General features: G+C 37.5%; 2 protein-coding genes across 2 annotated transcripts in view; one reads left to right on the top strand and one right to left on the bottom strand.

Moving 5' to 3' along the window:
• LOC128737149 (heparan sulfate glucosamine 3-O-sulfotransferase 5) overlaps nucleotides 1-10,675 on the top strand; it is a 29,471-nt gene extending 18,796 nt beyond the window's left edge. Inside the window, exons 2-7 of the mRNA XM_053831714.1 lie at nucleotides 1,635-1,812; nucleotides 3,507-3,638; nucleotides 3,787-4,002; nucleotides 4,660-4,823; nucleotides 5,264-5,457; nucleotides 10,452-10,675. Of these exons, the coding sequence (XP_053687689.1) occupies nucleotides 1,635-1,812; nucleotides 3,507-3,638; nucleotides 3,787-4,002; nucleotides 4,660-4,823; nucleotides 5,264-5,457; nucleotides 10,452-10,675 (1,108 nt within the window). The remainder of the gene's footprint in view (nucleotides 1-1,634; nucleotides 1,813-3,506; nucleotides 3,639-3,786; nucleotides 4,003-4,659; nucleotides 4,824-5,263; nucleotides 5,458-10,451) is intronic.
• A 6,188-nt stretch (nucleotides 10,676-16,863) lies between these two features.
• On the bottom strand, nucleotides 16,864-17,289 carry LOC128736065 (uncharacterized). Its single transcript, XM_053830547.1, has 2 exons — nucleotides 17,073-17,289; nucleotides 16,864-17,027 (listed from the first exon to the last, which is right to left on the bottom strand). The coding sequence occupies exons 1-2, from the start codon at nucleotides 17,287-17,289 to the stop codon at nucleotides 16,864-16,866; spliced, it is 381 nt and encodes a 126-aa protein (XP_053686522.1).
• Nucleotides 17,290-22,211: the final 4,922 nt, after the last annotated feature.

The raw sequence follows: 22,211 nt of genomic DNA on the forward strand, positions 1-22,211 counted from the left end.
CCTACAAATGGGAACGTTTGCATGTGTGCATCGCAAGCAGTTTTCCAATATATAGACTAACCCTTACGGTATGCTTGGTCGTTTAGCGTGTACAACAAGTACAACTCCCAACATACTATTATAATTTTGCATATTCCGTTGGCCTCAGAATGCAATTTCTGTAACAGCTAGTGCAGTAATAACAAGTGGTATATTTAGGTAGCCAGACTGTTCGAGGAGCAACACGTTGCTTATGTGCTCGCTGGTATTCGTTGTGCTACCGCCGAACTACCCACAGACCAATTGAAACCTATCCAGAAAGTGTTGGGAAATTGTGTTTCACATTTGTGCTTTTAAACTTGTCCGTGCGAGTGGTGTAGTTGGCCAGTATTGTTGATTTTTTTGCATGTCTTGCGAAATTTATTGACATCTGATGCATGATATCATGCTTATTATGGTTGGTAATGATATGATGTTGCGTGACTTCCATTGCTCAATATTTTTAAGACGTAGGATCAACAGTCGAAAACGTATCCAAGTTTAACACAGATGATTTTGAATACATAATATATGAGGTCACACGAATAATTTTGATCTCATGTGTAAAAATGGAAAATAGGTACGGCAAATTGTGACAATGTAGTTTGCTTTAGCAGTTTTACTTAATTTGACGAATAGCCCATTACAAAGATGATGAAAAAAAGTGAATTCATACCTTTTTGCTTGAATAATAAAAAGAAAGGCATTCGAAATATAAACATATTTTTTCAACATAGAAATAATCATTTAACTATTTGTAGCAGTTGTCTTTGTTGTTTATTATTTAGGTGAAAACAACTTTTGCCCACACCCTCCCTGATTTAGTAATATTTTGACATACCTACGCTGACTAATTTATGAGCGTTTAGCCGCTCGATTTGTTTGTCTCATGCTGCAATAGCAATATAAGTTGTCGAAAAACGAGGTATTAAAAATCAGATTACACGTAAATATTGAGATAAATCAGTTCTCAAACAAAAATTATTAGGGTAGACGCTCCATTAGTCGCACAGCTAAGCATAATGTTAATTCTTTTATTATTGTTTTAGGGGTATATGCTTCAATTATTGGTTGTGAAATATTGATTTATCAAACACAAGATATATGTCACTAGGCGAAACAATTGCATTCATTGTAGGAAGAATTTTTCGATTCATTTAGGTTGTACCAATCGTTGCGCTAATGCTCCTTCTAATGATTTTGGTGTTCCTGTAGTTGTGTTGTTTACGTTATTTACGTATATGTTGCTAGGTTAAAAAACGGAGTAGCGAAACTATAGAGATGAGCATCTACCAGCTGCGCTTAAAGTAGTGTCAGATTTTATAAAATCGTTATATTAGCAAATAACGCTTTAATTTTTAATGGTGTAGTTTAACTACCAATGCTCCCAAGACCTGGTATTAAATAATGAATGTAGTTGTGACGAAGATAAAAGAAGGTTCCACAAAAATATAATGCTTTGCTTTGTCAAAGGATCTTACAGATTTCATGGTAACATTTATTTAAAATTAAAAACTTCCATTTAATATTGTTTGAACCTTTAAATATTACTAAAATCAAAGAATCTCACCAACTACCTATGATTGACCTCTGTATCTGCTTTTTCTTCCTTTCAGATGGTTACCCAAGGCGGCTATGAGGCCCATCGGGCCAGCAGACACCTCCCACTCAGAGTGCGTCCTCGTTGTAGGCGTCTCCCGTCCTAAGCTAGCGGCTTTGTTTTTATCTGTTATGTTGTTATCGCTTTTTCTTACGTTTCATATTTTGTACGATAGCGCAGTGTACAGTATACAGGTAAGTTCCATTTCGACTGTAAAAAATCTAAAAATCAATATTCTATTCCACATTCCTAGATATTTTTAAATACAAATTTCTTAGAGTTACATAAAACTTGATATAAATTAAGCAGAATCCCTTAAAATATATAAACTCAGAGTTTGGGCTGAAAATTTGTCCTATTTTGGAAGATATTTGTCCCAATAATTGAATTATTTACGGTAACTAATAACCTACTTTTGAATTGCTTCTGCGCATTTTTGGGTGCAAAATCTGAGTCTGTACCTTGTATGAGAATTCTAAAGTAGTTCCGATTAATTAATAGGTGGAAATATTTAACAGTATATAGGGTAAGTTATCCTATAGTGGAACCTTTACCTATAATGGACCCCGGGTACAGTTTCGGCGTTTGTTAGCTTTAACTTCTTATTCCTGAAGATATATAACATGAAAAAGAAAGTACTAAACAGAATACACATTTTAGTTTTAGCTGCATTTAATTATCAATGCCTTAAAATCAACATTTTCAACAAGTGAGCGTCCATTATATGGTTAATAATGCCAAATATGTCGCCATTAGTGGACCTTCTCCATGCTAAATTTTTTAGAATTCCTATAATGGACCCGGTCGGTATCCTATTGTAAACCAAAGAGTCCATAAAAGGAAAACGAACATTCCAATTTGTTTTGAAAAATATATAAAATATAGAGGTTTGTCACATAAATTGGTATTTTTTCAGGTTTAATCGAAACCTACTAATATTGTAAGTGCCATCGGTTAGGTGTTTAACATTACCAGCTTTAAATTATTCATAGAAGAAAACAACCCAATCATTAAAGGGTCCACTAATGGTTAATTTACCCTAGACCTTTATGGATCAAATTTTTCGTTCATAATATTATGCAAGTTTTTCATTGTATATGTGATAGTAATAGATGTAGTCAAGGGATTTCCAACAACAATGATTTCTACGCACCTTAGAAAAAAGTTACTTTTGATTACTTTACTGATTACCTCTGATAACCAGTAATCAATCTCTTGTGATTACTAAAAATTAATCATGATTACCAATGATTACTTAAGATTATCATTGATTATTATACTGATTACTTTTGATTACCTAATTAATTCGTAAATGATTACAAAAGTAATCACTGGTTACTACGCGCTGATACGCCTTGCTGGAAACCCCTTGGATGTAATACTGCGAACATTTTTCCATCATCCCACTTCGATCATGTGACTCTAATTAGCGCTTCAAGCGGAACGCCTTGTACTGTGCATTACACAAAAAACCATGCGTCCTCATATTTGTTCATTTGAAATATAAATTAAATCCAAAAACGACAAACCTGCGCTAGACTTTGAAGCCGGCAATAGCTTTAATTTATAGGACAACAACTTAGTCTAGAAACCACAAATAAACGTCGAACATATTTGAAAAATATAATCTTTAATTTTTCCAAATTCAATTGAGCCGTAAAAGCCCTTGTTGACCAATATTATATTCGGGTAATTATCGCTCTGCAGAAGTATCTTACGGAGCAATCAATCTGTGTGATCAATGCTCCGAAGTACCCAAAGCATCAATTTATTATAGATTATGGTCATAGAATCGTATGCAAAAAAAAATAAGTCGAACATTCAAAGTAACAGCTATTTGGCACAGTGCTAAAAGTAATGCTTTGTCTACTTCACTTCTCTCCCGCAGGCTGCAACCGCCATATCCGAAAACAAGATTGCCATACTAACAAATCACATTCCGAACCCACCGGTGATTAATCATCCTGTGGTGTTTCCAAACAGGATCCATTTCCCCAAGACCAGCAGACGACTTCCGCAAGTAATTTATTGGCAGAATAAATTCTCGGCAATTGCACTCATATCGAAAACTGTGTTTTCTTCTTTCTCCTTTGTCTTTTCGGCAAATTTGGTGCTCCTGTTGCTGATGGTGTTTTCGTGTACCGTTTTTGCACTTTCTATCCAACTAGTGCTTGATAATTGGAGTGAGAAAATGTGGCACACGGGCTCTGCTGGAGATGCTTTATCTCCACCCGCGAATTCAGAAAGCAGCAGGCGAAATTCACTTCTTCGACCGCGACGAAAACTATCTGAAAGGACTGGAATGGTACCGGAAAAAAATGCCTCACTCGTTCCGCGGTCAGATTACCATCGAAAAAAGTCCAAGCTACTTTGTGACGCCCGAGGTATGTATACTTTGCTGCTTTCGTTTTCGTACAGTTTTTTCGTTTCTATTTTTATCACTTGTTTCGTGCTACATGAAATCGATTTAAAATTCAATAGAGCTGTTACACTTTAGAGGGATGATAAAACTTTGTTCCGAAAACTTTTTTGTTCGTTCAAATATAGAGATTGATGATGGTTCACCCAACTTACATTTGCGTCATACTTCGTACGTTGACGTCTTGTTTAAAACCCCGATCTTTAAAAGATCTTATTCAAATTTTAGTAGTAAACTTTGAAATACAATTTTAACCCATAATGCATGACTGGAGACTGATTTTTGCCTAAAACATGGAAATAAATGTACACTCAAGTCTTTTTCTACACGATTTGTTTTTTTCGATTACTCAAGAAAGGTGCAACTTAGGAACCATTTAAAAACTACGTGACGAATATTGAGAAATAAATGAATGGTCCCTAAGTTGCCTCGTTCCTAATAATCGAAAAACCAAAGTGTGCAAAAAAAGTACTTGAGGGTAGATTACGACGAGTTGATTCTTGTTCTATGGAATTATATTGAATTTCATTAGCACAGTAATATATCGGATTTACAATAATTATAAACACATGATTTAACGTTATTACTTAATGCTATCTATTTCCAATTTTTAATACCATAGGTCCCAGAGCGAGTACGGGCAATGAATGCCACCATAAAGCTCTTACTGATAGTACGGGAACCGGTGACGAGGGCGATATCCGATTATACGCAGCTGCGGAGCCACGCAGCAACAGCAACATTACCACAACAGCAGACTTTATCTTCCACATCACCTCTATCAAGGTTAGTACAAACAACTATGGAAATTTTATATGTTCACCAGTTTTATGTTGTTACACAAGAATGAATGAAGTTTTGCTATGAGCTTCTTATTTTGGGGTTTCGGTTATCATTATCTGCTGTTTAACTACTGAACTTGTAGTAGAGCTTCCGTCCGGGCTAATCCAACAACTTAACAAATAACTTTTCTGCACCTCTTATGTTTCGTGAACCTAAAATATGTAAACAGAACAAAAAATATTGTGGAAAGAAATCAATTGCAAACCTTGATTATTTTTAAATTTTTCATTTCTGAATAATAATTTTTCATAAATCTTTACAACGACGTTAGGAATTGACGGTTACTAAGAAATGAAATAGTTTTGCCATTCTATATTCTATTGTATGCTATATTCTATCATTTAGTATTCATATGTTTACTAATTTTCACGCACCGGTATCAGGACATTTGAAGATCTTGCAATACTATCCAACGGGACTGTTAATGAAGCATATCGACCGTTGGCGATATCGCAGTACCACGTTCATGTGCATCGATGGCTGGAAGTTTTTCCACGAGAACAAATGCTCGTTGTGAATGGCGACCAGCTAATTGAGGATCCAGTATCGCAGCTTCGGAGGATCGAAGATTTTTTAGGTAAGAATCATTTTATTTATTAAAAGAAGAAGTAAAACTTGTTGTCTGTCATTTTCGGTTATATATAATCGATACCTTTTATCATAGTTTTTCAACATATTCCAATGGTATTGGTATTAACTCTTAGTAAACCAAAGAATCGAAAAACACTCTTTTTTAAACATTCAGTGACGTTCTCATCTTTCCATGACAAATGGAACCATTTGATTGAGTACAAATGCTCGAAAAGAATTGATCAGGATATTATATAATATCAAAAAATAATATTGGTGAATACAAACCAAAAAAGAATAGGTATTTTTAAAGTTGGAGTATTTTTTATCTCTTGGTTAACTAATCTTCTATTGCGGTTGTAGAGACACCCGTCACTTAATACCAAATTTCAATTTACTACAGCCTACAGAAAACCTGCATGAACGCCATTTGATTAAGAATACAGCCAACAACACCATACACGTATTCATAAAATCGAATGTTGTTAAAAACATCGTCGCTAACGAAGTGCTTCAATTGTGAACAAGTGTCCGGAAAGTCCACTTATAGAGAAGGGAATTCGCAACACTTGATAATTGTGCAATTTTGCTTCACCTGTTTCCTTTTATTGGACACTTGCACGGTGCACCATCGTTAATTTCAGTGGTGATTTGGATTCGAAAGTAGAGTCGGAAATAGTTAGGGAAAAGTGGGGTAAAACCGTTTTACTACGATAAAGTATGTAGTTAAAAATACTTAAGGAATCTATTACAAACACAATACTCAGTATATCTATTCTCAATAATTCTATAATATCATTTGCTATTGCTAAATTTGAAATGCATAAATTTTTTTTTAAATGAACTCAAGTGAATCATTTTTAGAATCATTTTAGGGTAAAAATAGCCACAAAGAAGACAGTCGGGGTACTCACAACATGACAAAATAGAGTAAAATTGCAAAATTTGGCAATAAATATTTTATTAGCATTAAACTACAATTTCGTCGCAGTACATGTGTTCTAAATTTATTTAATACTAGTCGAGTCCGAATCTGGCGATCCGGAAAATATAAAAATATGTTAGAAAAATTGCTGATACATTCCATTTTTCCACGGCATGCGAAATTCTTACGATTACAATAGTATAGCTTGAAGATGTTGTACATAAAAGAGTCATAACCTGAAACTGAACCAAATACAGGGATACCTCGATATAAGACAATTTATAATTTCTAAAAGTTGTCTTATATCGAAATTGTCTTATATCGAAACATGGTTTTTTCAATAAAAAAAATTGCATTAGCGGTCGCCAGTTTTGCTCTGTGTTATGTGTATACGGGTTTTGAACTATTTATTATTGTTTGAACTATTAATTTTTATTATTTTTGGGGTTATTTTGAAATAATGAACATCTTCATGGCGCCGATTTCAGAATGGAAAATAAGCTCTGGTATTGTTTCCAGCTATGTCAAAGGGATTTGTTTCGATATAAGACAAAAATTGTCTTATATCGAATTGTCTTATATCGAGGTTGTTTTATAACGAGGCTGTCTTATATCGAGGTATCCCTGTAGTTTTTATGCTCGCATTGGGTTTTATTTAACTGAATAAAAACATTATCTCCAATGTGCTGATTCTAGAAGCGGGCAAAAGGGCTCTGAATCGTACATTTTCTGCCGCGAACGCATTCAAATGAGCGGCACGTTGATATCGCGACGAGCAGTCGAGTCTAGCAGGCGAATCAAGCAGTCGAGTCAAGCAGTTGAGTCGAGCAGTCAAATCGAGTAGTCTAGTCGAGCAGTTGAATCAAGCTGTTTAGTCAAACAGTCCAGTCGAGCTGTCAAGTCGAACAGTTGAATCAAGCTGTCAAATCGAGAAGTTAAATCGAGCAGGTGAATCGAGCAGTCAGGTCGAGTAGTAAGTCGAGCAGCCGACTCGAATGGGCTAATTGATCAGTTAAGTCGAGTAGTTCAGTAGAGCAGTCGAGTCGAGCAGTTCAGTCAAGCAGTCGAATCGAACAGTTTAGTCAAGCAGTCGGGTCTAGTGATTAAGTCGAACAGTTAAATCAAGCAGTTAAGTCGAGCAGTTGAACCAAGCAGACCAGTCAAGCAGTTGAGTCTAGCAGTCGAATCGAACAGTTAAATCAAGCAGTTCAATCGACAGTTCAGTTGAGCAGTTGAGTCGAGCAGTAGAGAAGAGCAATCGAGTCGAGCAGTTAAGTCGAGCAGTTGAATCGAGCAGTCAGGATGAGTACTGAGTCAAGTAGTCCAGTCGAGCAGTTAAATCAAGCTGTTCAGTCAAGTCGATCTGTCCAATAGAGCAATTGAGTCGACCACTCGAATCGAACAGTACAGTCGAGCAATCAGCTCGAGCAGTCTATTCGACCAGTCCAGTCGAGCAGGCTAGTCGACCAGTTGAGCAATCAAGCAGTCCAGCAGTCGACCAGTGAGGTAACTGAGAATAGAACCCATTGCTACGAAAGCATGACGTCCTGTCAGGCTCAGGGGCATGTTTTTAGTTACTTGTAAACCTCTTATGACGTCTTGTCAGAGACCTGGTTTTGGCTACAGACAAGCCTCTTATATGATTGGGTGCTTTGCGATAAACGCGGTCCAAAGGAAACACCGCGCTTGAAGTAAACACCGCGCTAGAATTATTGTCAGAATGTTGTGAACAAACATGTAGTTTACATAACTGTAGCGTCAAAGGTAAATAAAACTTTATGATTTCTGTGTAATTTCTTCCAATAATAACAAAACCGACCCGGCAACAATGAAAGAGCATTTCGTTTTTGAGTTGTGCGGTGGATAACTATAAATGAATCTCCCAATATACAAGAAAAAAATGTTGCGTATTTTGAGGAAGGACATCAGCAAAAGATCTTGAAATAGACACTTTAATAATCCACTTCCTAAATAATTCAAAATCTTTGCTGAAAATACCTGCAGAGATGAAACCTAATAAAACGTTAAAATTTTTCTAACTGTTCGTTGGTAAATGATAAAGCATTGAATTTTAACACCAAACTGTTGGTTGGAAAGCCCATCAAGAAGCAAGTAAATAAATAAATTTAAAAAATTAGTAAAATAGATTTACACCAAATTTATAATCAAAATAAGCAAAAACACAAAAAAGAAACGATGGAATGACAACACAAAGGAAAAGGAAAGGATTGAGGAATGAAAACATTCAAACTAAATTATATTAGCATAAAGAAAACTGAAATGAAAATCTCTAATAACACTAGCCCGTATGAGACATTTTCGATGATTTTTATTTTTGCAAGGGGCCAAATCCTGAACAGATTTTCAATTCCCTCAATATCAATATCAATAAAACTTACCCGTAACTATTAAATCGAATGCCTTTTATCCAATTACTTTTTTGTTAGATTATAGTCCCTTTAACAGCTTCTGTTATTCGTAACTTCTGCGGGGTTGGGATTTGAGCCCGGGTCCTCGGCATGAGAGGCGTGAATGCTATCCAATACACCGGGACTGACCCCTACATAGGAAGGTTGACGTCATAGAAAAATCAATATTTTATTTTAAACTATTTTTGTGATATTTTTTCTGCCAAACGTTAACTTTTATTCACATCACAAAAATGAATTCTGCAAAACAAACTTGACGTGAAAGACTTTTTCTATAATTTTTCCTGAATTCAATTGACAAAAATCTGAAACTTTGTGATTTCCGACGCAAATAGTGCTAAATTCTAGTGTTTGGGCTAAGCAATATAAAACACCTCACGAAGAAGAATGCGCTAGTTTGTGTATGTGTGAGCGTAGTCGCTTGAAGCGCTGGGTAACACTATCTGTGGTCCATTCTTATTGGAACGAAGAGGAATTGAAAAAAATCTCGCGCAATACCTATTGACCAGTATTTAAATTAATTAGGAGCCTGACATAAGTATTTGGCTCTTCATTTGTGTATTACATGAATAAAGTATATTGATATAGTTCGTGATAGTTTATTATTTTAGTTCCTGTGAGTTCTGGTTTTGCTAATGTTACTGAAGTTTAAAGTACGCCAAACTATGTTTGTTACGCAAAAAATTAAGCTGAGAAAATAAAATACTACAAAGAAAATGACTGGGTCTCAAATGTATGCATGCAATATCTGGATGGTTGTGATCGTGTTGACATAGCTAGTAGTTGAGTGACAACCACTTGCTTCTGGCGCTAATGTATATGAACGATTCAATGATACACTAGCGCCAGCAGCAAGCTGTTGTCACTGCAAAACTAATTATCTTCAATGAGCCCGGAATGTAGGCAATAGCGACACGTTATCAATCGGTCTCTCTTTTGATCTGTTTTTGCAAAGCATCTAATCCCTGTGCAGGCTGTTTCGGCCGGTCGGATTTAAAAAACACCGACACCACTACCACTATCAAAAATGGGATCAATTTAGCCGCAGTGACTTCATCATTTCTCGCGACTATAACTCAAAATCAGTAGCGTTTCGTTAAAACCAAAATACACGCCGATATTCAGTAAATAATATTCTATCAACTGGTATAAAAATCTTGCCTCGAATAAATATAGTTTCAACGTAATTCCTGAATATTGTTCAAGCTGCCGCTTAATGGGCTGGAAATACCCTCCCGTACCCTATATTTATTCTTGGCAGATATGTATTTCGCCTACGACTTGCAGGCTTCCTCAATTCGAAAACAGACACTGAGGAAGCCGGCAAGTCGTAGGCGAAATACGCATCTGTCAAGAATAAATATAGATAGTAGAATTAAATTGGATTAGTTTTCTTCTTTTTATTTAATTCCAAGAAAACTTTTCCAATCAAATGCTACTATTTATATTTATTCGCGACAGATACGTATTTCGCCTACGACTTGCAAGCTCTATCAATGTCTGTTTTCGAACACAGATACAACTGAAAAATTTTCTTTTTTATTTAATTTCAAGTCGCTATTTGTTATATTTCTGCAAAAGTAAATGTATTTTCCCTTATCACTGATAATTGCAATCAATTTTTCAATCATCTTCCTTATTCTACAGGAATCGAGCCCCGAATTGGAAGCAATAATTTCTACTTCAACGAGACGAAAGGTTTCTACTGCCTGCGCAATGAAACCGGAGACAAGTGCCTGCGGGAAACGAAAGGACGCAAGCACCCTCGGGTTGATCCGGTGGTAGTGTCAAAGTTACGCAAGTTTTTCGTTGAACATAATCAAAAATTCTACGAGCTAATCGGTGAAGACCTCGGGTGGCCAGAAGAATAAAACATCCAGATTCAATAGTAATGGAACGGCATGGAACGTCCGGCATGGTATCGGAGTGGAAGGCGCACAATGGAGTAAAGTAAACCTTAGCATGTTCGTATGAGTGGTGAGTTTGAAAAAGAACTGAACTTAATTGTAAATACCATCTAATACCATGGTGTTACACAACAATCGTCCTGAAAATCTGAAATTTCCTGAAGCTAACAACAAGTAATATTGCGGGACTACGAAACTGGATATGAGTAAATAAGCTTACTGTACTAGAAAAATGTTTCATAAAACGGATAGATAGGAACCAATTATTAAAATAACAATGATCTCGGTTTATGACCTGCAAAGAGACAAAGAAGTGGTGGTGAGGTGCTGAAGGCGAGATATTGCGGCAATAGCTTGAACATTTATTTTGTGCTTCTATATATGTTTTCTAGTTTTCATACAAATCTTGTGCAAACGATATTACTGGTGAAGTGAAACTAAGACAAGATTTCTTAATTGTTCAAATTGTTTGCTGCAAATCGTTAAAACGAAAACACGCAGAACGTGGTTGATATTACATTTAAAGTGTAGCTCAACAAATATCAGACGCTCTGTGGCTACAATCCAAAGAGCATGAATGTTGGGACTTGAACACAACGTTTCATTTAATTTTAATGAGCGTTGCTTTTGCGAGTTTGTCTGGATCTGTGAATGTAATTGATACGGTAGGTTAAGGATGGGAAAATTCATTTTCCTATTCTGACTGCAGTGCATGGAATGCGGAGTTTAGCATTCGTTCTGCATGGCTGTTACATTTATTACTGGTGGTTAACATTTATTACAGCAGTGTCCCGTAATGTTCCCAAAATGTCCAGTTAATATTGGTGTAAAGGCGACTCTTAGGTTAAACAGAATAGCAACTATTCTGTTCGAAGCCTGAAATTTAGACATAAATTTTTATACACTTTTATACTAATTATAGAATTTTTCATATGTGTTCTAAATATAAAATATCAGATTATAAAGAATAATCTGATTTGCGCATTTAGTTCAGTGGAGGAAAAATAAAAATTATTTATGGAAGAGGTTATTCAATAGTGCTATTTTCATAGAACAGCAGAACTGTACTGCATGGTTAGCCAGAAAACCATTTCTAGTTACTCGCATGCCATTTTCTGACCTGAATTTACCTATCGGAAGTGAATTCCTCCCTAATGTCGGGGTACAGCAGGTGCTTATTTCTACACCTGCTGCTGCTGGTGGTTCTGCTGCTACTGTTGGTAGGACTATATACCTAGCACTAACGAGTAGAAGATTTGATGTGTTTTGAGTGTGGGAGTTATCACGTGATGTGGTAATGATTTCCTGTTGTTTCAGAAGTTCCCGATGAGTGCCTGTCTAGCAGAACACTGAACGTTGCTAGAGCACTCGACCCACAAAGCTTTAGGGTTGATACTCAAATGTTGACTTTTAAATTGACCACTAAGTAGAACGTCGAAACTCAAACGAAACGTCATGCAAATTTGTGTGGGTGTTATTATTTTCGGATAAATAGACCCACTCCCACAAATAATTTGGCTACTTATTCTCCGTTTACCGCAGCGAAAATCCAACGAAAACGAGAAGTTAAAGCAACACGTACATTCTGGGCCAGAGCATAAACCTAAATCAATGCACAGGTTGTGCCTGGATGAACGTCGACGGTTGGCAAACGAAGACAGCCCAAAATGCATATTTCTACAATCTTATCGGACACATTTTCAACCACATCACGCGAACTTGTTATTCACTCGGTAATGAAATTCATCTGTCTTGACACTTTGCCCTTCTAGTTGAAGCAATGTTACATAAATTGTTCCTTGAAAGCTTTTCTAGCCCTGCACTAGAGGAACTTGCTCGTAACAAGGACATCAGAGGAAGCAGCCTGAGTTGAGTAAAAAAGCGTGCTTGGATATGAACAGTGACTGTCGGACGAGAAAGCTTAGCAGTCACGAAGTCAGTCAACAGTTATTCTTCCCGGGCAACACGTTCCAATTGGGAACGTACTGCTGGTTGGGAGTTATACTATACACAAGGCCAGGTTATTCAAGGATGGCACGTACCTATGGCACATACCGTAATCGTAACGTTCCTGATCCTAATGGTTTTTTAATTCAACAACGCTGACCATCAAACCTTTTTCCATATTCCCACAGACAATTCTATAGTATATCCGTCCGCATTAAGAGTTTACTCGCTGCTTTGAATTCCAATAGAAACATACTCGACAATTTTAATTGTTTCCAGGACATGTGGGCGCGCAATATGAAGGTGACTCGCAAAGGACGCGATGGGATTGAACTAGAGTGGCGGAAACACTCAAACAGAGGAACAACTATTTATTTGCCCAAAAATCCAACTTTCTCATCGCGGTTTACGCGATGAGCATTCATTCGGATAAGTGATGTGGTGTTGGCAGCTTCGTGAATGCACTTTTGATGCACAATAGAGTTGTAAACGTTCGTGCGGTAATAAAGTCACGTACCGGTTTCCAACGGATATGCGCTTATACGCTTTGCCCGAGCTATGGGGTGTCAATGATCATCCCCTCAGTGAGCTCAAATCGTTTTTCAGTTTTATTGGTCAATAGTCAATGCTACCGAGTTCGGAAAACGATAACGTAATGGCTCAGTTTTTTTCTTCTTCAACTCTTCGTACGATGAAAAATTTTATCATTACTATCCATCATCATCTGCAGCTGTAAAAACCAACATTCCGAATACAACTGATGATGCTTGATAACAGCATTTATTCATTTATTCGCCTTTATTGAGGTTTCATTATATTGGCATAATTTCTATTCATCATTAAAAAAATATGACGTAATATTATAATACAGACTTTACGCATTCCATCTATGAAACATTAAGTGGTTAAATCTAGGGAGTAAAGAGCCCTTTCGATTAATTCAAATTGTACATAACAAGGTTTTTGCTAATTAATTTGTCAAATTGGTTTAATGAAATGATGCTAGAAGACTGATTTTACCTTGATACTGACTCTATAGCTACAAAAATGTTATAACCAAATTTTTGCTTTTTGACCCAAAACGAACAATCTGGTCGAGTTTGGTGAAAATCCGAGAAGGTCTATTACAGGTGACTCGGGCACTTGACGTGGAATGACCCGTATATATGTTGGTCCCCGGCAGTAAAGTTATTTACGAATCTGCATCTGCAGCAATATTTTCATAATTTATTTAAATTAATTTACTAAATACCTAAAAAGATCCTTCTTTAATCGTTTATAATTTCAATAATAATTAATAATTTAAGTTAATAATTTTTGTAACAAGTAAATGTGCAGAATGCGGCTCGGCCCAAAAGATGCGTAACGGTAACATCGTTGAATGAAAGAAAAATTTAGAGTCAGGTACATACTAGATTACGTAGTTGAAAGCTGAAAGCAAGGGATTCATCCGTAACATTCAGCAGAATAAATATGTTTAATCCGAACGCCAACGCACCCAGCCTTTATTGTGTAGGAAGGCAAGCATCATCATTGTTATCCCGGTGGCAATCTTTTTTTTTCTCTCGCTCTGCGATTTCAACCCACGCAGGACAAAACTTTGCTTCAGCCACCGTCTCTATTTCGTGCATTTGCTGTAATTGGTATACATACTGTTTGACGTCTAGAAGGGCTTTCCACTTGGATCTGATTTGTACCCTAAGAAGATTTGTGCCTATATGAGGCACAATTATGGTTCTACGGAAATTGTATTTACATAAATTACTGCGGAAGTTTCTTCTGCATAGCCCTTTTCGCTACGGTACAATAAATTGTTTTCATGTTTTTTCTTGTGAATTGTTCATATTTTTATACGGGAAAGACAAAATGTCAATTGAACAAACATAAAATAATCAGCTTTATTTTGAATTTTTTAACGTACCAACACCAGGCAAAGATTTGTTTGCAACCTAAAAAATGTTCATACTATATTTTGAATAAATAATATGGGTATGTTAGCGCAATTGCATGATTTATTCAAAGTAATAATCAGAAGAAAATGAGACAACATCGCAAGGCAATCAATGTTTTTGATAGTGAGATGAAAAAAACATAAATGACACATGCAGCTGATCTCGTTGGCTAACAAAGAGCAACCCATTCAGCAAAAGCAAGAAGCATACTCCTAAACTCTTCAAATGACTGCCATATATTTTCGATTGTTGAGTGACCATTTGCAGGAATAGTGAAAGGACAGAACAAACAAGCGAGACAAAGTGCCTCCCATCCTTCTGTCCGCAATACTGGAAGAATGTACGGGAAATTCTCCTCGTCCTGAAATCGAAGGGAAGCATATGTGGATTGAAGGAATAAGTTGAATGTTTTATTTATCGAAATACTTCTTGGTTCTATCTTCGTTTGATCGCAAAAACAAATTCTTCTTTGTTAGCTTGTTCCTTCTATAAACAGCTTACTTTCTCGAGATAAAAGAAAACATATTTGGAAAATTCTGTTGTTATGTCCTTCATTTACAAATAAAGTCCTACCATTATGAATGTTGGACACATTCTGGTCTTTGTCTCATAACTTTTATTTCATTATATTATTATTTCATGGGACAATTTCTCAGAATGTACAAACGTTTGTCTTAAAAGAAAATACAGACATGCTAACATCAGCATGTTCTCGGACAGTCCAGCGAGCTTGAAGCTTTCTAGTGTTCCTCAATAATTGTCTATGATTATAGATTTATGATTGATTCTTGCAGCAGCGTGGTAGCCCTTCGGGTGATGGAACTGCAGTGGTAATAGATAGAGATACATTTGTAGTGGTCGACGAATTTACTTACCTTGGTACGTTAGTGACATGTGACAACAATATGAGTCGTGATGTAAAAAAGCTGAGCTCCCGAAGCCTGCAATTCCGTACAAAATTCGCATTCTATGAGATACTAACTCTCCCAGTGGTACTCGGTGGCCACGAAGCGTGGACGTTGAAAGAGAGCGACCGACGAACTCTTGGCGTTTTTGAGCGTAAGATCCTGCGATCCATTCTTCGCGGCATATTAGACAAAAGAGTGTGATGCAGGCGCATGAATCATGAAACATATTAAGTATACAGAGAGGCGGATATTGTGAAGCGACTAAAACACGGCAGGGTACAATGGGCTAGCCACGTAGCAAGGATGCCAGATGAGAGACCAGTGAAAACAATATTTAGCAGAGAACCCGAGACGACTGATGTACATGTCATTTCCTTACTCACTTCACCTCGTCTTTCCATGATACTGTAATTAATGCATCGCCGTTCTTCCGCGCTTAAGGAACTATAGTTAAGTCTGGAGCCCTATAGGAGCTGGAGAGACCGGCGCCTTCGGAGTGGTGGGTAATGCGCTCACAGCAGAGTTTCCGATAGATCCAGCACTCCAGCAGTTAGTGATAGATGGAGCGTTGGTGATGGGGAGCAACCATACTGCTGAATTCGAACGAGCGTCGTCGAATTCGCTGAAAGCGATACCTGATGCACAAATAACAATTCTAAAGTCGCTCGGTTATATTTTAATTCTCTAAAGGTTTTGTTGCGGTATTAATCATTACCTCTGGTTTTATTATGGTATTATACAATACCAAGAAGATACGAGTTTATAACTAACTATAAAACCAAAATGAAACTGTTAATAAAGCAAATTTAGTTGTTGTGGCGTTCCTGCGCACCTGAAGTAGCTCCAAATGGATCAACCGGCATCAACTCTCGTAATTCTGCAATCGGAACGGATCTCGCCAAGGAAGATAACGGAGTGCAAAACGTAAGCGGATTTGAGTCGACTCAATCCTGACCATCCCGTTTTGATAATACGGATGCCAAACAATGGAACCGTATTCGAAAGTCGAACGGATGAGTGAGCCTTAAGACAATACACGTTGGTGAAGCCTTTAGCGATGCGGAGGACGAATCCTGGAGTTCTGGATGCTTTGTCCACATTGTAGGAAATGTGTCCTCTAAGCGATAACTGACTGTCGAAGATAACGGCGAGATCCTTCACCTGGTCGACACGTTGGATTTCAGTACCATCGAGCTTGTATTTAGTTGAAAATAACAGGTTGACGCATTCGTGCGAACGAAATAATAGAGCATTTCTCAGGATTCACGAGCATGCAGTTCAAGTTACACCAATCCATAAAAGTGTCAAGCTCTCGTTAAAGACGGATTGCAGCGACCTTGGAGATTCAGATCATCAGCGTAGGATAAACGGGGCCTTTAAGAACGTGGCTGACATCATTGAAGTACAGCAGGAAGATTACCGGTCCCAAATGACTGCCTTGCGGGATTCCGAACGAGGCCGAAAACGCATTAAATTGAAAACCTTTAACCGTCACAATCAGTTTACACCCTGCGAGATAGGAATTAAACTAATGCAGCACACTCCCGGCAATACCGAGTCTTTCCAATTTGGTAATTGCAATAGCATGATTGATTTTGTCGAACGCCGCAGATAAATCAGGATAGATGACGTCCGTATGAGCACGATCCACTGAGCTTTCCGCAATATATGATGTGAGACAGAGCAGATTTATAGTGGTTGATCTACCTGCGATGAATCCATGTTGATCATCACTTAAGTATTGTTTGCAGTGTGACAGCAGCGGAGTCATGATTACAAGCTCGAATAACTTCGAAGTGACATACAATGCTGAGGTTCCTCGGTAGTTATTAATGTCTTCCCGATCCCCTTTTCTAAAAACAGGAAGTATAAGGGCAGTTTTCCATACGGACGGAAATACCCCAGAAGTGAGAAAGAAACAATGTTATAATCAATCGGTTTTCCTGTCACAGGAAGCAACTAAAATGGTTTTGCCAGAAATTAAGCGTGATATGACTACTTAATTTTTTTAACTTGATGCTTAAAGAGGAAATAAAAACCTTTTGAAGAGTGGGCAATGTAATAAAACCTGGAATTGTTACTTGCGTTGTCGAGTGTCGGGGATCAAAGTCGCAGTTTTGTGTTTCAAGGCAAACTTGAAGGATACGAAATTTAGCGACTGCGGGTCGGTTTCCTTTTTTACTAGGGGTCCAAACAAAAAAGTGAGTTTTATTGTACTCTTATGGCGGTTTTTATGACCAATTTTGGTCTTAAATGCCCTCATAAGAGTGTAATAAGACCCAAATTGTTAGTAGGGGGGACAACTCATGTAGCATCATATTATCATTTTATGCATATATGTATGTTGGATTCTTATGATTAACTGCACTAGCGCTGACGAAGATAGCTCTAAAGAGAATGTATTATACTTCGCATTTTTATTGAAACGCCTCTAGAGTCTAGGGATAAGCCAAAATCGCAGTGATTTACCATTAGTCTCTCACGGGAGCCCGAGAAAACTTGAAACTTTTTCGTCAATTTCGGCTGGTGCCGATTAATTATTCGAAATTATTCGTTCACCGAACGTTTCATGTTGGCATGTCACGCCGTTTTGTTGAAACTATAGTTACTTTACATTCAGGGCACCAATAGTGGGATAAAAAGTCAGTGATATTTGCTCTATAGCGGTCACCATTAACTATTACCTTCAAACATCATTTTTAAAGAAAATTGGAGCCAAAATTCCTCCGGCCCATAAAGTGGACCAAACAGTGACATTTGCACACAGTGCAAACAGTGATAATGGCACGAGGGTGAGCGGCCCTGTAGCCACAAGTTTACCGAGCCTACCTTGGCAAGCAAGCAAATTAAAGCCTTTCGAGTAAATTAAAACTACATTCCGCGCTTCCTGGCTCTACTGTGTTACCTGACTCATAACGAATATACGTTATATACGGAGGAGGGTCTTGTAACTCACTAACTTTGTGGTTTTTCGTTTAATTGATCATCAATTCGAATAGAGCATACAAATATCAACTAGGGTTTATTTCTAATTCCCGTCGTAGTAAGGAAAGCCACTCTAATTTTCTCATTTCTTAGGTGGATTTAATGAATACTCCAAAAGCTCTGCTGCTGATTTGACTCAAACACACTTACCTTCCGATCCGTGCCCTCTGAATTCACTAAAAAACGATTAATAAAGCATTTGGTTGAAATTACGCAACTGACTTTATATCTTAAATTCGTCATACCGTTTTAAAATCCGTCCATAAAAATTTTTCATCGTCCGAACTAAAAATCATAATGATGTTTACGAAGCTAGCGCGCATGTATTTGTGTAAGACAGCATGACAAATGATATTCTGCAATATTTCTGTACCTTATGCAAGTTTTCCCGGCTGCATAATAATAACAATGCGTTGCGTGAGTTACCCAGTAAACCATTTGGTTTGTATATCTCGATTGCAACTGAGGTATACGAAATCATATCATGAACAGTCATGAATTGTATATGAAGACACGCACGACTGCAAAACAACTTATTGTTCACTTCGATTTGACATACTCTAATCATTATACAATTCCAATGTGAAAATGACATGAAAACAATTTAATGTGAACTTTCTATTACGATTGTGTGTTATCTGGGCGATGTCTGAGAAATTCAGAGATAGTAAAACGATCCACATTTCATATTATATGCAGAACATAATCACTGAGATGGAACGTCTCAGTTCAAATCAGAAATAAAAAGTTGCTTTCGACATAAACAACGATCATCCTCTGATAATATTCTCGTCGAGCATTATTTGCTATTTAACCCTTTTGTAGGATATTTATTTTCTATATTTGTAGAAAACACTGGGATTCATACTAAGACTAACCGCAACCATGCTTTGAGTGAAGCAATATGCAGAGATTAAGTTAGACTATTAGTTTTCAATGATAAATAACGATATATTAACAATCACTTGGCAATAATCAATATTCGAGCGAGCAAATAAGATGCCCGACCTAAAAACTCGTGATATTGGTAGGTTTATTCCGCTTCACATGCCCTTAGCTTCCATATAAAAGGAACCGGCCATATCTACCATGCACCTCCATTACAGGTGTAAAATATCTCGCTGCTGCTTTATGCTGAGCTTTGCTTTAACTTTTCCTGTTAGTATGCGAAATGTATAAAGCATTTGTCACTTAAACTTGGGACTGAGACTTTCGTGAAAATCTAGCATCTGGCATATCTGCGCCAAAAAGAACAATCGATAGTGATTTTCCGTTCATATTTGTGTTTCTTCCTGCGGAGGAGATTTAATCCTACTCCTATAATTTATCAGATTTGCTTAGAGAATATTTTATAAATTTTTTATGATGCCATTTCCACCCAACGGCAAGCAGTTTTAATTATTTACGCTTAGTCTCAACATGCTTGCAGTGTGCACATAAATGTGTATTTCTTTTTATATTGTTTCGTGGAATGGTTATTTTCCTCTTTTGATTGGATTTAGCAACCATTACTGGTTTGTTGGCGTTGTTATGATGGGCTGGCGATGGCCGTTCGTGCTACTTTGACTGAGACTTCATCCTTAAATTTATAAGTATTGGATCGTTTGGGGATTCGCTGATTTGGAATTCCATTCGGGTAAACAAATTTACATGGTTTCCCGATTTTCGTGCCGGATTAAATATGCAAACGTCGATTCAGAAAAAAATATGCTCGCGGCGGACGCTGTCGCGCGGTCTGTAACAAAGCACTTTGACAGACAAATTATGATTCCGTGTATTCCGAACGGGTAGTCCATACACTACCTTTTCTCCTGTTGTCATTCCCGAACTAATTCAAGCGCGAGAAGAGCGGTGTGCAAAAAGTGACGGACGCGTGTTTGTTTGCAGATGTTCTCGTTGTCGAGTGGCGAAGCGCGCCACCCGCCATCCCGTCTGCACGTTGCATTACCAGGAAAGGAAAGTCAAGGAAAAACATATTTACTCCCAGGCTTACCAGAAATACAGCAGGAAAGCTGGCAGGTAGTGGCGACGTGCGGGTACTAGGGGTAGTTAGCGTAAACGTAGCATAAAGCCATGAGCTTGCCGCTCTGCACTGGAAGAATAAAGGTGTTTAGTTTGTGGAAACTATGTACATTGCCTTGTCTGGATGTTTACGGGAGTGTTTTTAACTTCTGTTAATTTTTTTAGTAACTGGAAAAAAGTACTTTCTGGGAATTTATGCAATTGTGCGGCCCGTAGAATACCACAAATTATAAAACTCGTCGCGGTGCATAACGTTTTATTTCCTCTCTTTTTTTGTTATTTACCTAATGAACATAATATAAAGTGAAAATATCGATTTTTTACGAATTTTTTAACTTATTGCCGAGATTCTGGTAGTATGAATTTCATTCACACACATTCAATTTCACGAACAGTCTGCTACTAAATCCGTTAATTACGGTTGGTGTCCCGTTACATGGCTTCCTTATTTGCATATACGTATACCTTACTTTGCTTCCGAAGGGCCAACCAACACCATTTTCCAATGTCTATCCGTTTTGCAGATGCTCATTTTGCAACTGGCTAAATTAACAGGTTGGTATATAATGCCGTCATTACCGTAGTATTATCTCAGTTTTGGCCTTTATGCTGCCAGGCCATTTTCAATAAGGCACCTTTCATTTATAATGAAGCGGCAGGGATACACTGCGGCACCGGACTGATATATCGAACAACAAGATACAGCATAGTGACCCAAAATGAAGACCTGCGCGAGCAGAAAATAGGCTCTTTACTCCGATGTAAATAACATCGTGACTGAATGGATGGTAAAAATGTAGGCTTCCAGTCAACTGCATGGTCACGTAGCCAGGGGGAAGGGGTCAAGCTGTTGCTGATGCTATTGTTCGCCTTTTTGTATAGGTTTATCCTCTCGCGGATTAACCTTTCAATCAGTCGGTGTCAAAAAAGTGCACACTCGCTTTAGTTTGGAGCGCTACGTGACCCGCTCTCAACCAGTGGCTATCTAGCTGGACCTGGACAGTAGCCAATTTTGTACAGACTGAGGGGCGTCAGTCATAGAATATAACTATCAAAATGATAAAAAGATTTCCCCGTAAACCGGATCCAGGGCAAAGGATATTGCCGTATGTCCGTCCATATAGAGAAAATTTCCAATTGAATGGCGAAGTAATTATAGAAATTATGTACGGTAGAGTATCATTATTGCACGGGTGACAGCAGGTTATCCTAATAAAACGAAAGCCAAATAAAAGTTAGCAGAAAATTACAACAGCAGAAAACATAGAATGGCCGGGTTACAAGGTCATACATTTTTCGTTAGCCTTTTCAAGGGATAATGTTGTCATCAGTAGTGTTATGTTTACATATTATTTATTGCAGTATGATGCTGCAAAGCTTGGGCACTCAGGGGGACTAGGAATAAGTAGATAGCTGTTATCTAAATAACGGTGCTTTGTTTCCGCCGAAGAATGCTTCCATAGTCGTAGAAAGCAGCAATTGGATCGAGGCCATAATAGAGTTTTCTTTTATTCTGCTGCACGGAAAGAGCGCTACGTCCAATCGCATCATTTGTTTCATCTATTTTATATAGGAGACGTATATTATGAGAATTCCTTTCGGGCTTTTTCTATATGCAGGGTTCAGTTTTATAGCATCTGCGATTTAGACATCAGTTGTAGTCTAAGAAAACGATTGAAGCAAGTT

This window comes from Sabethes cyaneus, chromosome 2 (genome assembly GCF_943734655.1).
Source record: "Sabethes cyaneus chromosome 2, idSabCyanKW18_F2, whole genome shotgun sequence".
NCBI lineage: Eukaryota > Metazoa > Arthropoda > Insecta > Diptera > Culicidae > Sabethes > Sabethes cyaneus.

Bases quoted from the DNA above. Each gene is read 5' to 3' on its own strand.
- LOC128736065 (XM_053830547.1), bottom strand. From the start codon at position 17,289: ATGACTCCGCTGCTGTCACACTGCAAACAATACTTAAGTGATGATCAA. The intron at 17,028-17,072 runs GTATTGCCGGGA...CCTATCTCGCAG, and splicing joins TACCAAATTGGAAAGACTCG to GGTGTAAACTGATTGTGACG.